The following is a 15,932-nucleotide window of genomic DNA, read 5'->3' on the forward strand; positions in this document are numbered from 1 at the left end:
AGGTGTACCCTTAGACCCCTTCCTGTCGCCGGGCCTGTCTAAGGGTATACCATGTAAGGTAATTGTAAAGAACTATACAGAATTGTCTAAGATCCTACTCACAGTAAATGCACCTCTATATTAATGGACAATTCAGGAAAGGCTTTTACAGATATTGTTTATGTTCTTTGCATACACCATCTAGCTACATTTTCGTAGTGGAGCATCTGACACCTGTGTAGTTGACTTAAGGTCACCAGTAATGATCAGCCCCAATTCTATCACAGAAGGTCAAGAACATTTAATTTGCTTGCAATTAATATGTGATTAGGACAAGTGTCTGGGGAAAGAATGAGCCTCTTGTTGTCACATTCAGCATACACAAAATTGGAGTTGCTCAATCAAGTTATAAGTAGCAACAGTTGTTCTAAGGGGAAGGGTTATGCAAAAAAGATGCACACAAAATCCCATTTACAAATATAAGGCAGAAATCTTATAAACATTTCAAATGTTATTATAACTTTTGCAGTATTGGTGTATACACACGGTCAGATCTGTCAGATGAATGATTGAACAATTTCAGACAGTATTAACATAAATGAAATCGTCAAAATCTGACTACAAACAGGAACGTGCATCGTTCATCGCTGCAGGCCCACATGTCAGATTTTCTTTCAGATATGAATGATTGAAGAATTTTTTTAAATCGTTAGGGTTCATATTTGACAACAAATCTGACCGTGTGTATGCACCATATGAGTTCTCTCACTGTTTAGGGCCAGAACTATGTATAGGTAAGTGATGCTGCTGCTCAAAGCACAGTGCCTATGCAGTGGCACCTATGCAGTGTGCCTGGAATGGAATTTAGCAGCCTAGAGAGCCGCCACAGAGCTGCATGGAGCATCAATAGAAAGCATTGATAACCAACTATGCAATGGATGACAATCGATGGTTTCACCAACCGATGGACATCCCTGTTCTATGACTAACTGGCCGGTGGGTGAATCAGAACTGGGGGGCATGGCTTCATGGGTATCGGGGGCTGGGCTATGCTCTGTTTCTTGGCACCATGTAAAAAAAAAATAAATATTCGGTTATGCTTTTCCACCAATGGAGGGAAACCATCTGGTTCTCCCTCATCAATGGGAAATACATTTGACATCGGCCAGAAACCATCGATGATTATGGATCATCGATGGTCGATGGCCGTCCCTACCTATTAGCAGAAGCATTATAGTGGCGGATGGCTTATCATATACCTTTGATTGCAGTATCATTGATCATTTACTGTCACTGATTGTGCAATTGCATTCATTTAATAACTAAACTTATTTGTGGCTTCTTGACATTTTTAATGTGCATTTTTTCGTTAGAATGCAACTAAAAGGGAATAATCTAGGAAAAGCTTATCCATTAGTGGCCACGCATAAACCCTACTACCGGAGAGCTCTATGGAGCCGGAGATAGGAGACAGTAGACAGCCGGGACGTACAGGAGGATCAGCATAGACTGGGACAGACAGCAAGAATCAGAGCAGGCCAGGATGGAGAGTAGTCGTCAGTGCAGGCCGGGATGGACACAGGCACAGCAGTCACTGCAGGCGACACTCAGCACATGCACGGCCGTGCATGATATGAACACCGCAATACTATAGGCACAAATCTCCACCGGAGCTGATGAGGATCTGCTTCCTCCCTCCAAAATCTAGTAGCCAGGCAGCAAAATCTGGTAGCCATGGCGACCTGGCCCCCGGGATTTGTCGAGCCCTGTATTAGTGTATATGTTATTTATTTAGGTGAAAAGTTGAACAGCTGCAGAAGGATTGGTAGCAACTGGTTTTACATTAAGATAGAGTGGGCATTTTCTATCAGCCAACAATCTCAGAAGCCTACCCGGGTCACAGTTTGTTCTGCTGCAGCCAGTAATGGTGTTATATCACTTTATCATTTTGTAACTGTTATAGGACTTCCTAAGTAAGTTATATGTTGTGGACAACTGAAGTCTTCTCAGCTCTGTGATCTCTCACTTCTCAGACCAGTGAATACCCTCAAGTAGAAATGTTAGTCAGGGTCCACTAGAATGTTATTTGTGAACTTTGCCCTCTGTAATAATAGCTTACAGAATGGTATACATCTCCAGATCTCATGTCTCCACTCCCCAGATGTCGGGCACATACATTAATCACACTGGCCAGACAGGACTGAAACACACAATACATTAGCAACTACCTTCTTCTTTTGTTTTAGTTTTTTAAGTTGAATTGATATACTGGATTACTTTACTATAAATGCAGAAATAATTTCAATTCAAAATAAAAATGTACTTAAACGACTTATAGTAATAAGGATGCTGAGTGGATTCCATATAGGAATATGATGCACAGAAGGCAACTGAACAAATGTATGTTTATTTTACATTTGTCTTATCTTTCAACATGTCATATTTTATTAATAAATGTCTTAATCATCATTAAACACTCAACATTTCTTTAATATGTTCTATAGAAGTATAACCATCTTTGGCTGTTTTTCGAGAATGTAAAACAAATATAAAGGAAACATGAAAATTTTTTCTGTTTGAGGGATAATGGCACTTTCATCTGTGATGCTCCTTGTTCTGACAGGTGCCAGTGGATGTTGCAATATAGGAGACTTCCACTAGGTGGAGCCGTTATGTACCAAAACTGAGACAAGTCAGCAACAATTCAGTGTTTGCAGTTGCACGTGTGCAATGGAGAGATGACGAGGAGTGGAGTGAAGAGCGGGGTGAGCTACTGCAGTGGTGAGGTAACAGAAGCCACTGATAACATGGTGATGGTGCGCTGAGACAGAACTGGAGACACTGTGTTAGCCTTGGGAGCCACAGATGAGATCCATGTAGGCTGTAAGAGCTATAAAAGGGTGACGTCCCTACTGAGAATTGTTAAGGAGCTATTGAAAATTATTTGAAAGCTACTGAGAACTGTTACAGAGCTATTGTGAGAGTGTATGGAAGATACTGAGTTTTACTGACAGATACTGAGAATTGCTAAGAGATACCGAGATCTGCAATATTTATGTACAGTATAATCCTGACTTGTGCAAGAGTCTGAGTTTGATTCAACAATGTGATATTCATTTTGCTTGAGCTACTTGTGCTTTGGTTTACCAGTGTAAAGAGCAGAAGACTTTTGTGTGAATGTGAATACTAATCTGAGTTAAAGAGCACTTTGGGACTGAGGGCCTGATTCAGGTTGGTTTGCAAGGCTGTGTTCGCACGCAGCCAGCCGATGTATGCATTCTGCACATGCGTATAAGACGCAGTTTGCGTGCGCGAACCGGTCACATCGATCGGGAAGCAATCGCAGTGAGCCCGCAGAGTCTTCACACAGTGATTGACAGGAAGTGACTGTTTGACGGGGAGTGGTCAGAGAAATGCAGGCATGCCTGGCCGTTTAAACTCCTTTACAGGGGCGTGCATAATTAAGTCCCTGCGATAGCATACGCTGGAAGAAGTCTAGATGGTGACAGGAAGTTTAGTAGTTTCTGCGGTAGGGTCAGGTCAGCCACAACTGTGCAGATGGTTCCGATGTTACTCGATGGTACCGATCTTTTCACTGACTTGCGGATGCATGTCATGGGTAGTGGGCAGGCTTTATACAGTGATGGGCGTCTCAGTATAGTGCTGCGGTTGCCGTATGATTGCATTCATTAGCATATTTTCACAGCGAGCGGGGTGCATGAGAACGCAGCCTTGTGAGCCAACCTGAATCAGGTCCTGAGATATTGCTACTGTGCAGTGCTGAGAATAATTGTGATATATTGCAAGTGGAACTGTGTCTATTGTGTCTTATCATTCGAAAGCCAAAGCTATCACTCCTTGGAATAGGGAAAGAACAGCATTAGATGCTAACCTTATTGCTATTACCAAGTAAGGATTACAAATACTGGGCCTGATTCAGAGCCGAACGCTCTGACCAGAGCGCTCGCTCTGAATCAGGGTCCTCCTCCCTCAACTTGGAACGGCCTCCTGGCCGCTCGCATAGCTGTGGGTGACCACCCACAGCATATGCGAGCGTCGATGATGATGGTCGCGATGGTCTTGACCATCACGACCATCAGGCTTGCGACGGAGACCCTGTGGTAGGGTCTCGCTGCCGCAAGCCCTGGAGTGATTTTGGCTCTATCAGAGCTAAAATCACTCCCACTGACATCACTAGTGATGTCAGTGGGGCCGGCTTCAGACGGTAGGCGTTCCCATGGGAATGCCTCCTTCTGGCAGGCACGCCCCCGGCTCGACCACCAAAGGGGGCGTGCTGTCAATCAACATCGACAGCACGCCCCCTTCGGTGCGAGACCCGGAGCGATGGAGAGCCCGTCGCTATCCGGGTCTTGCGCATGCGCACGACGGAGCTCCCTCCGTTGTGCGCATGCGCAGTGGGGGAACATCGACCCGCTTGTGAGCGTCCTGTGCTCGCGAGCGGGTCTGAATGACCCCCACTGTACATGCATGTTATAGGTCTTAAAATAATTTTACTGCCTCCTACCAGTCCCCACATAACATTTGTTGGACAGGAGTGCGCTCTTGCGCTGTTTCCTCCTGTACAGTGATGAGCCAGTAGGATGATATCACTGCCGTGTTAGTGCGCATGTACACACACTGGGCCAGATTCAGACCCGCTCGCGAGCGCTGAGCGCTCACAAGCGGGTCAATGGTGCCCTAGTGCGCATACGTTGCTATGGGTCTCGCACCAAAGGGGGCGTGCTGTCGATGATGAGTGACAGCATGCTCCCTATGGTGGGCGTGCTGGGGGCGTTGCTGCCCAGACGGAGGCACTCCCATGGGAACGCCTACCGTCTGGGTCCGGCCCCACTGACATCACTAGTGATGTCAGTGGGAGTGCTTTTGGCTCTGATAGAGCCAAAAGCACTCCTGGGCTTGTGGCAGCGAGACCCTACCGCAGGGTCTCGTCGCAAGCCCGATGGTCGCGATGGTCTTGACCATAGCGACCATCTTTTTGGCCGCTCGCATAAGCTGTGGGTGGTCACCCACAGCTATGCAAGCGGCCAGGAGGCCGCTCCAATTTTAGGTAGGAGGGCCCTGATTCAGAGCGAGCGCTCTTGTCAGAGCGTCCGGCTCTGAATCAGGCCCACTGTTTGCACCACTGTGTAGAGTGCCGCAGTACTGCACGGATATGCAGTACTTAGCACCTCTGCAAAGATCTGCTGTTGTTATTGCTATCACAGCTATTAACTGTTTACTCTGTGCCTACTGCTATTACTGCTGTCACCGCTGTTAACAATGTGCATACCACTAACCAAATAAACCATCCAGTCTGGTTAAGGAGATCTGTGTGGACAAACATCAGTTTCACATTTCGCTGACACCTATTGTAACCAGACAGGTTTTACCAATAGGTTATAGACCCAGTACCCCGAATGTGAAGAAGAAAAGTCCTTTATTTGGATCAAGACAAACAAATTCACAGTACAGTAGCCAATAGGAGTTTTGTAAAACTGTGAGGCTCAGAGGATTATGCCACATGGAAATTCACTATGGAGATGCAGCTAAAGAGAGAAAAGTTGTGATAGATCACAAATGATCCAGGTAACAAACCAAATCCTCATGAAGTGGATAAGGCCATGGGAATCATTGACTTTGCTGTAGAACAGCACATGTATTCCATAATTCATGGGAAAGTGTCAGCACATGACAAGTGGATAGCCCTGCATGGAATATATAAATATAGAGGTCTGATGAGGAGGATAAACCTGCAGCATACAGTACTGTTACAGAGTGCATTGACCCTGCATGTACCTTGACAAGATGTTATCCATATCTCAGCAAATGACATCTGTGGGAGTCCAGATGGATGACGAGGAGGTTACAATGGCGATGCTGCAAAATCTGACAATTGAATTTATTTTCTTTGTAGTTGATTTGGAATCCTGTGCAAACAATATATCAACTGAGATTGTAAGGGCTAAGCTACTGCAGTTTCAAGAATGCATGCTGGTAGAGACAAATGCTAAGCATTCTGCTTTACTCACAAAGGACACTAAGCCCAAAAGGCCTAAGTACAAGTGTTTCAAATCTCACAAAGTGGGACATAAAGTCTCTGAATGAATAGGGGCGATTCAATTTTTTTACCGGTGGCTATTTTTTTCAACTGTTGTCCAACTGAGCACGATAGCCACGGGCACCTGTATTTCTGCTTTAGGAAATGTTCGAGAAACCCATGGTTAGGGCACCGTAACCAGAACTTTAGATGGATTTATCTGTTTTTACATGGCTAAATCAGGTCTAACAGGGCTAGAAGAGTGTGATAATAATGAGCACCCAGAACAATTGAATTGCAAAACTGGGCGCTGATTAATTTAAGCTACCCACACAACATTTGAATCGCCCCCTGAGAGACTGAAGTGACACACAAAAGAAGCCTGAAAGAAATCAGTTCTCTTGTCATAGACAATCGCAGGGAAGATTACTGGTACATGGAGTCAGGAGCCATTAGGCATTCAGCTGCTATCAAAAATGGTTTACATAGTTGCAACATGTGTGACCCCCCATATCAGTCAGAGGGTTCAGAGACAAAGTCCTTACAGCCACGAAAGTCGGGACAATCACGGTATACCTGAGAATTAAGGGTGAACCATTGTCACTGACATCCATGATATGTTATTCATATCAGATTTGAGGACCAACCTTATCGCCATAAGTGTCCTAGAAGACAAAGGTTTGTTTCAAGGTCATGTTCGGAGATGGTAAGTGTGTTTGGCAGACTAAAAGAAGGACAGTAATAGCAACTTTAACCCGGTGCCAGCAACTATACATCCTAGACACGGAGGAGTGTTATGCTACTGTGGCCTCTGATTTGAGACAGTCTATGGAGTTGTGGCATAGGTGACTAGGGCAACTGGGCTATGATAATGTTCAGAAACTCCCTTGATGGGATGGTGACAGGGATAGCCATGAACAATTCAAGGAGACCTTCATGTGAGAGATAGTGTAAAGGGTAAGCAAACTCGTTGTCCCTTTCTTAAGCCAGCAACCAGAACTGAGGCACCTCTGGCATTGATGCATACAGACATGTGTGGTCCGATGGAAGTGGAATCAATAAGTGGATATAGCAATTTCCTGACATGCATCAATTACTTCACGGGAATGACACGTTTACTTAATTAAAGCTAAAAGTTACAAGAATTTATTGGAGACTAAATGGATTAGAAATGGAAGATTCTGAGATCTGACAATGGCAGGAAATATGAGAACAAAAGTGAACCCATTTTCTTGAAGAAATATGACATACAGCACCAGCTTACCACTGCATACATGCCAGAGCTGAATGGTGTCAGCAAGCCGGCCAACCACACAATTATGGAGAGACAGCTAACCATGCTGAGTGATACAGACCTAGAAAAAAGTTTTTGGGCAGAAGTGCCACAGTATATCTGAAACACTGTGTGCCAACGCTAGTTGTGAAAGGCAAAACACAACTAGGTGTGGTCTGCCAAGCGTCAATCATTTTGAGTCCAGAGCATATACACACATCCAAAGGAGAAGATACTTAAACTGGATCCAAATTCAGTCTAGTGTATCATGCTTGGATACTGCCAAGAAAGTTAAGGTTACAGATTATGGGAAATTACAAACAAAAATCTAATAACATCCAGTGACATGAAGCAGTGCCACCTAATGTGAGGGTGGAATGAGAGCAGTAGCACAAGTCGAGCCACTGCAAGACAATCAAAAATAGGTGGGTCTTTTTTCAAAAGCTAAATACAAATGAAACTATTGCCCATTATAAAGTCTGCCTTGTCGCTAAAGGATATACACAAAAATTTACTATGGGGAAATCTTCTTGCCTGTTGCAAGTTACAGTATACTATATGTATTCATTGCCATAACCGCCATGCATGATATACTGCTGTACCAGATGGACTTTGACTCAGCTTTCTTAAATGGAGAACTAGTTGACGAAATTTATATGGAACCTCCTAAGAATTACATGTTCCAAGAAAGAAAAATAAGTCTGTCATATTTGTTGTTGGTGCACTAAGCTAGATGCTGTACATTTACAGATATGCATTGTGCATTCAGTGACTGATTACTGTCTATACCAAAAAGACAACAGAGCTAAATTTGTTAATTATAGTTGTATATGTTGATGATCTGTTAGCAGGTCAGGAGAAAAACATAGCCAGTGTCAAGCATCTGTTAGACCAAATTCAGGTTAGGAGACCTAGGGCCTGCACATCACCTGTTAGGCTTGAGAATCTTGCAAAACTTGAGTGCTAATCAATCAGTAGGGATATATATTGAGACAATACTTACCAGTCAGTGCTCCCATTGACAATGGCACAAAAATAATAAAAGCCATGTCACCAACAAGTGAGACATAGAAAGAGCACATGAAGAAAGTTTCTTATCAGAGTGTTATTGGAAGTTTATTGTATGCAAGCATTGGGACTCACACATGCTGCGAGCTGGGTGAGCCAATTCTAAATTATCCCAGGGAAACAACAATGGACTGCAGTAAAAGAATACTAGGGTACTAAAAGGGTTCAAGTTTCTTAAAATGAGAGTTTTCAAAGACTATAAATTCTGTCTTGAAATCTTTCTGAGGCCTGTGTCATAAGTAAAGGGCCGGCTGGCTTGACCGTTAAAGGGTGCTGTAACCCCCAAAGTACACTCCAGTCCAAACCAAAAAAAATAATATTTTCTGTGTTTGTGAATTGTGTGCGCAGTAGCCGCACGTGCATCAACAAAGTAGTGCCAAGCGTGCGCCTGTGTCATAAGTAAAGGGCCGGCTGGCTTGACCGTTAAAGGGTGCTGTAACCCCCAAAGTAGACTCCAGTCCAAACCAAAAAAAAAATATTTTCTGTGTTTGTGAATTGTGTGCGCAGTAGCCGCACGTGCATCAACAAAGTAGTGCCAAGCGTGCGCCTGTGTCATAAGTAAAGGGCCGGCTGGCTTGACCGTTAAAGGGTGCTGTAACCCCCAAAGTACACTCCAGTCCAAACCAAAAAAAATAATATTTTCTGTGTTTGTGAATTGTGTGCGCAGTAGCCGCACGTGCATCAACAAAGTAGTGCCAAGCGTGCGCCTGTGTCATAAGTAAAGGGCCGGCTGGCTTGACCGTTAAAGGGTACACTCCAGTCCAAACCAAAAAAATATATATTTTCTGTGTTTGTGAATTGTGTGCGCAGTAGCCGCACGTGCATCAACAAAGTAGTGCCAAGCGTGCGCCTGTGTCATAAGTAAAGGGCCGGCTGGCTTGACCGTTAAAGGGTACACTCCAGTCCAAACCAAAAAAATATATATTTTCTGTGTTTGTGAATTGTGTGCGCAGTAGCCGCACGTGCATCAACAAAGTAGTGCCAAGCGTGCGCCTGTGTCATAAGTAAAGGGCCGGCTGGCTTGACCGTTAAAGGGTACACTCCAGTCCAAACCAAAAAAATATATATTTTCTGTGTTTGTGAATTGTGTGCGCAGTAGCCACACGTGCATCAACAAAGGAGCAGCGCCAAGCGTGCGCCTGTGTCCCATAAGTAAAGAGCCGGCTGGCTCATTTCTTAAAGGCTGGTGTAACCCACAAAGTGCACTACTCTCCAGCAAAAATAAAAAAATATTTTCTGTGTTTAGCCGCACGTATATATCAAATCGATATAACATAAATGGAAGACCAAACTTTCTCCGATAAAAATAAAATAGAGAAAGATCAAGAACCACTTCCTCCTAGTGCTGAAGCTGCTGCCACTAGTCATGACATAGACGATAACATGCCATCAACGTCGTCTGCCAAGGCCGATGCCCAATGTCATAATAGAGGGCACATACAATCCCAAATGACAAAGTTCAGGAAAATGACCTTGAAAAAAACATTTAAATCAGCTGAAGAGAAACGTAAACTTGCCAATATGCCATTTACGACACGGAGTGGCAAGGAACGGCTAAGGTCGATCCCTAGTATGTTCATGACTAGTGGTTCAGCTTCACATGACGATGGAAGCCCTCCTCCCACTAAAAAAATCAAAAGAGTTAAGCTGGCAAAAGCACAGCGAAGAACTGTGCTTTCTAAGAAGATATCACAAATCCCCAAGGAGAGTCCAAGTGTGGTGGTGGTTGCGATGCCTGACCTTCCCAGCACTGGACGGGAAGAGGTGGCTCTTTCTACCATTTGCACGCCCCCTGCAAGTGCTGAAAGGAGCACCCACAGTCCACTTGCTGATATGCAAATTGAAGATGTCATTGTTGAAGTACAACAGGATGAGGATACTGGTGTAGCTGGCGCTGAGGAGGAAGTTGGCGAGGAGGATTCTGATGGTGATGTGGTTTGTTTAAATCAGGCTCCGGGGGAGACAGTTGTTGTCCGTGGGATGAAAAAGCCCATCACGGTCATGCCTGGGCAGAAGACCAAACATTCCACCTCTTTGGTCTGGCAATATTTCTATCCAAATCCGGACAACAACTGTCTTGCCATATGTACCTTATGTAAAGGTGGAATAAGTAGGGGTAGGGACGTTAACCACCTAGGAACATCCTCCCTTATACGGCACCTGCAGCGCGTTCATAATAAGTTACTGTCAAGTTCAGAAACTTTGGCTAAGACAATAAGCAGTCCAGGGACACCTAAATCCCGTTGTCCTGTTGTATCCAAGTGCCTGCAAACCACACCGTCAACTCCCTCCTCGTCAATTTCCTCCTTAGTCAGGATCGGAAGTAGTCCTGCAGGCCATGTCACTGGCATGACTGACTCTCCTATCCCGGATTCCTCCGGAGGATCCTGCATTGCTACGCCTCCTGCTGCCACTGCTGCTGTTGCTGCTGCTGGGAGTCGTTCATCATCCCAGAGAGGAAGTAGGAACACCACTACTTTTACTAAACAATTGACCCTCCAACAGTCCTTAGCGAGGAGGATGAAGTACGACAGCAGTCATCCTGAAGCAAAACGTATAACTGAGGCCTTGACTGCTATGTTGGTGTTAGACGTGCGTCCGGTATCCGCCATTGGTGCAGTGGGATGTAGACAATTGCTGGAGGTAGTGTGTCCCCGGTTCCAAATCCCGTCTACATTCCACTTCACTAGGCAGGCGATACCGAGACTGTACAGAAACGTCAGAAAAAGTGTCCTCAGTGTCCTGAAAAATGCCGTTGTACCCAATGTCCACTTAACCACGGACATGTGGACAAGTGGAACAGGGCAGACTAAGGACTATATGACTGTGACAGCCCACTGGGTAGATGTATCACCTTACGCAGCAACAGCAGCAGCGTCACCAGTCGCAGCATCTCAGAAACACCAGCTCGTTCCAAGGCAGGCTACGCTGTGTATCACCGGTTTCAGTAAGAGGCACACCGCCGACAACCTCTTAGAGAAACTGAGGGAAATCATCGCCCAGTGGCTTACCCCACTTAGACTCTCCTGGGGATTTGTGATATCTGACAACGCCACCAATATTGTGCGGGCATTACATCTGGGCAAATTCCAGCACGTCCCATGTTTTGCTCACACAATAAACTTGGTGGTGCAGAATTTTCTGAAAAGCAACAGGGGCGTGCAGGAGACGCTTTGGGTGGCCCGAAAAATTTCAGGCCACTTTCGCCATTCAGCGACTGCGTGCCGAAGACTGGAGCGCCAGCAAACACTCTTGAACCTGCCCCGCCATCACCTGAAGCAAGAGGTTGTGACGCGGTGGAACTCAACCCTCTATATGCTTCAGAGGATGGAGGAGCAGCAAAAGGCCATTCAAGCCTATACATCCACCTATGGCAAAGGAGGGGGTATGCACCTGACTCAAGCGCAGTGGAGAATGATTTCCGTGTTGTGCAAGGTTCTCCAGCCCTTCGAACTTGCCACACGTGAAGTCAGTTCAGACACTGCCAGCTTGAGTCAGGTCATTCCCCTCATCAGGCTTTTGCAGAAGCAGCTGGAGAAAGTGAAGGAGGAGCTAAGACGGAGCGATTCCGCTCGGCATGTGGGACTTGTGGATGAAGCCCTTCATTCGCTTTGCCAGGATTCCAGGGTGGTCAATCTGTTGAAATCAGACCACTACATTTTGGCCACCGTGCTCGATCCTAGGTTTAAAGCCTATGTGGTGTCTCTCTTTCCGGCCGACACAAGCCTGCAGAGGTGCAAAGACCTGCTGGTGAACACACTGTCAGCTGAAGCGGAACGTGACACGTCAACAGCTCCTTCTTCATTTTCTCCCGCAACTGGGGCTGCCAGGAAAAAACTTAGGTATCCTAAGCAACCCGCTGGCGGTGATGCAGGGCAGGCAGGACCAAGTTTGGACATCTGGTCCGGACTGAAGGACCTGGCAACAATTTCTGACATGTCTACTGTCACTGCATATGATACTGTCACCATTGACAGAATGGTGGAGGATTACATCGGTGACAGCATCCAAGTAGGCATGTCAGACAGTCCATACCTGTACTGGCAGGAAAAAGAGGCAATTTGGAGGCCCCTGTACAAACTGGCTCTATTTTACCTGAGTTGCCCCCCCTCCAGTGTGTACTCCGAAAGAGTGTTTAGTGCAGCCGGGAACCTTGTCAGCGAAAGGCGTAGGAGGTTGCTTCCACAGAATGTGGAGAAGATGATGTTCATCAAAATGAATTATCAGCTCTTCCAGGGAGACCAGCCTCCAGAACGTACAGAGGGACCTATGGTGGTGGATTCAAGTGGGGACGAGTTAATACTTTGTGAGGATGAGGATGTACACACTGAAGAGGGTGAGGAATCGGTGGATGAGGAGGATGAGGATGACATCTTGCCTCCGTAGAGCCAGTTTGTGCAGGGACAGATTAATTGCCAGCTTGTTTTGTGTTGGCCCAAACGAACCAATCATTTCAGCCACAGTTGTGTGGCAGACCCTGGTGCTGAAATGATTGGTTTTTTAAAGTGTGCATGTCCTGTTTATACAACATAAGGGTGGGTGGGAGGGCCCAAGGACAATTCCATCTTGCACCTCTTTTTTTTCTTTGCACTATGTACAGTTTGGGGCCTAGTTTTTCAAACTGCCATCCTGTCTGCCACTGCAGTATCACGCCTAGATGGGTCACGTGTTTGTGCATAGTCATCCAGCTACCTCGGTGCAACCTTTAGGACATAAAAACACTATTGTGAGGTGTGAGGTGTTCAGAATAGACTGTAAATGAGTGGAAATTACAGTTATTGAGGTTAATAATAGCATAGGGGCAGAAAAACCTACAAATTCTGTGATTTTAGCTGTTTTTATGCTTTTTTTCAAAAAAATACAGATCCAAAACACAAAACCCAGAACCCAAAACACGGAAGGGTGGTTTTGGCAAAACCAATCCAGATCCAAAACACGAAGAAAGATCCAGATCCAAAACCAAAACACAAAACACGAAAAGTGGCCGGTGCACACCCCTAGTTTCTATTAGTATGTATGTGCAGCCGGAAGCTGAACAAGCAGAAAGCAACCCACTGCTGCCCTATAAGGAAGCCTTATGGTTAAAAGAGACTTTGGGGTATATTTACTAAGGGTCGAGTTTGTGTGAGTTTGCAAACTCATGTGAGTTTAGGCAGTTTTTTCATCTCACAAATTTACTAAAGACAAACTCAAGTGAGTTTGAAGTGAGTTTTCTTTTTTCACTGTTAAAACTAATGTGAGTTTGCAAACTCGAAAAAACTCACCATCGGCCAAAATAGGAAGTACTTTAGATGAAAAAGAGGCAACTCGCAAATTTACTAAGATTCGAGTTTCCAATCTCGTGTGAGTTTGTAGCAAACTCACTGTGATATAGAAGTTTCAAATAGACCACCTCCTGAGCTGCGAGTTTGGCAGAAACATACACAGATCAGTGTGATTTGTGTATGTTTCTGGCTGTATATGTAATATAAAGTATTTTTAATTTAAAAAAATGGCATAGTGCCCCCCCCAAAAGCATAACCAGCCCCAGACTTGCCAGCCAGTCCTGGTTCCTAAACTTATGGGGAATAAAATGAATAGGGTTCCACCGTAATTTAAGAACCAGCACCAGGCAGCAGGGCCAGACCTGGTTTTAAAAATTGGTTGAAAAAAAATGGCGCGAGTTTCCACCTATTTTTAAAACCAGCTCCCGACCCTTTCTAGTGGGGGACTGATTCCACAGCCAGTGGAGCCCTTTCACCGGCCCCCAGCTGCAGCATCAGCCCTGACCGCTAGTCAGCCCAGGCCAGGGATCCCTGGGGAGTTGGGGGCCCCTCCAGTAAAGGGGTCCTCCTCTCCAGGGCACCCATGGCTGAAGCTAATAGCCTGGGGCTATCCCCGCCACTCCTGGGTGGTGGGTTGATAGTGTAGGTGTAGTGTGTAAAAATTAGAATAATTCACATTGTCATTATAGTGGAACTACAGGTCCCAGCAAGCATCCCCCGCATGCTGGTATTTGGAGAGTACCAGCATGTGGGGCATTAAGGGCTCAATGGTACATGTAGTTCACCTGTAAATAAATGTGTAAAAAAAAACAAGACACACACACACCATGAAAATAAAGTTTTATTACATGCATACATACACATACATACTCACCTGCTCCCAGATGTTCACGTCCCCTTCTCAACGAAAGTATCCAATGGTTGTACCTGTAAAAAAAGATCCAATACTCACCTTTTGTCCCACGATGTTCTCCACAGTAATCCAAAGAGGGCCCCGGAGGCACTGTAACAAGACGCTACAGCATATTGTTACAGTATCGCTAATGACAGCTCCGGGCTTGAGCTATCATTAGTGCTGGGGCACCAGCCAATCAGCGGCGGCTTCCATTAGCGGCCACTCATTGGCTGGGACCCACGTGGGCTTAGCCAATGAGAGGCTCCTCCATGTGGGTCCCAGCCAATGAGCGACCGCTACATCTACACTATCAATCCACCACCCATGGGTGGCAGGGATAGTCCCAGGCTATCAGCCTAGGCCAGGGGTGCCCTGGAGAGGAGGTCCCCTTTATTGGAGGGGTCCCCAACTCCCCTGGACTGGGCTTACTAGCTGTCAGGGCTGATGCGGCTGGGAGGCCCGGTGTAAGGGCACCCCTGGCTGTGGCATCAGCCCCCCGCTAGAAAGGGTCCAGTGCTGGTTTTAATTTTAGGGGTATCCCTATGCAAATTTTTTACCCCTATAATTAAAACCAGGACTGGCCCTGCAGTCTGGTGCTGGTACCTAATTTACGGTGGAACCCTACTCGTTTTGTTCCTCGTAATTTTAGGTACAAGGACAGGCTGGCAAGTCCAGGGCTGGTTAAGCTTTAGGGGGATGACCTTATGTCATTTTTTTTTATAAATTATTTTTTACAGGTCTTAACACACAAGCAGCTTACACATATCTCACTGATATGTGCAGGCTGCTTGCTCTGGTGAGTTTGGATTTGGAAGAGAGAAAACACTGCACTCTCGGGTGAGTAATCTCACCTAAACTCTCCTTAAACTCACCTCTAAACTCTCCTCTAAACTCGCAATTTCAAAGAAAAAACATGATCTGCTTCACCATCGAAAAATTAACTTTCAGCTAAACTCACTTCTTAGTAAATTTGCGAGTTTGATAAGGGAAAACTCACCCGAGTTTTGGTGAACCAAAATGAGTTTAAAAACTAGAAAACTCGACCAAGCTCGAATCTTAAATTTACCCCTTTGTGTGAGTTGAGTCTTCTTAGTCAAGATTTAAAACTATTAAATAGTGTGACAATAAGGTTGTAATTGACTTGTCCTATGGCACCAAGCACCATGGACGTCCAAACGCATTGCTATTAGAAATCACTTTATCCATTACTAGGCTGTAGGCCTTGGCTGTAGTTAGCAGCTTCATAAGTGCAGATTTCACAAGTGCAAAATACATTTTAGCAAAAATGTCGGTATTACATCTGCGTTATTGGTTATATCCTCAGCTGATATTGATTGAAGTGACCCCTCCTATCTCTGTCTTCAACAGGTAATCAGAATTTATCTGATGTCTACTGCAGAACATTACTCCTGATGT

At 45.3% G+C, this 15,932-nt stretch overlaps 1 protein-coding gene across 1 annotated transcript in view; it reads left to right on the forward strand.

Moving 5' to 3' along the window:
- The first annotated feature begins 2,639 nt into the window (after positions 1–2,639).
- The window catches only part of PDGFRA (platelet derived growth factor receptor alpha), a 93,474-nt gene continuing 80,181 nt past the window's right edge, over positions 2,640–15,932 (forward strand). Inside the window, exon 1 of the mRNA XM_088475273.1 lies at positions 2,640–2,744. Within this exon, the coding sequence (XP_088331399.1) occupies positions 2,718–2,744 (27 nt within the window). The 5' untranslated portion in view covers positions 2,640–2,717. The remainder of the gene's footprint in view (positions 2,745–15,932) is intronic.

Source organism: Taudactylus pleione, unplaced genomic scaffold (genome assembly GCF_031769625.1).
Source record: "Taudactylus pleione unplaced genomic scaffold, aTauple2 ptg000169l, whole genome shotgun sequence".
NCBI lineage: Eukaryota > Metazoa > Chordata > Amphibia > Anura > Myobatrachidae > Taudactylus > Taudactylus pleione.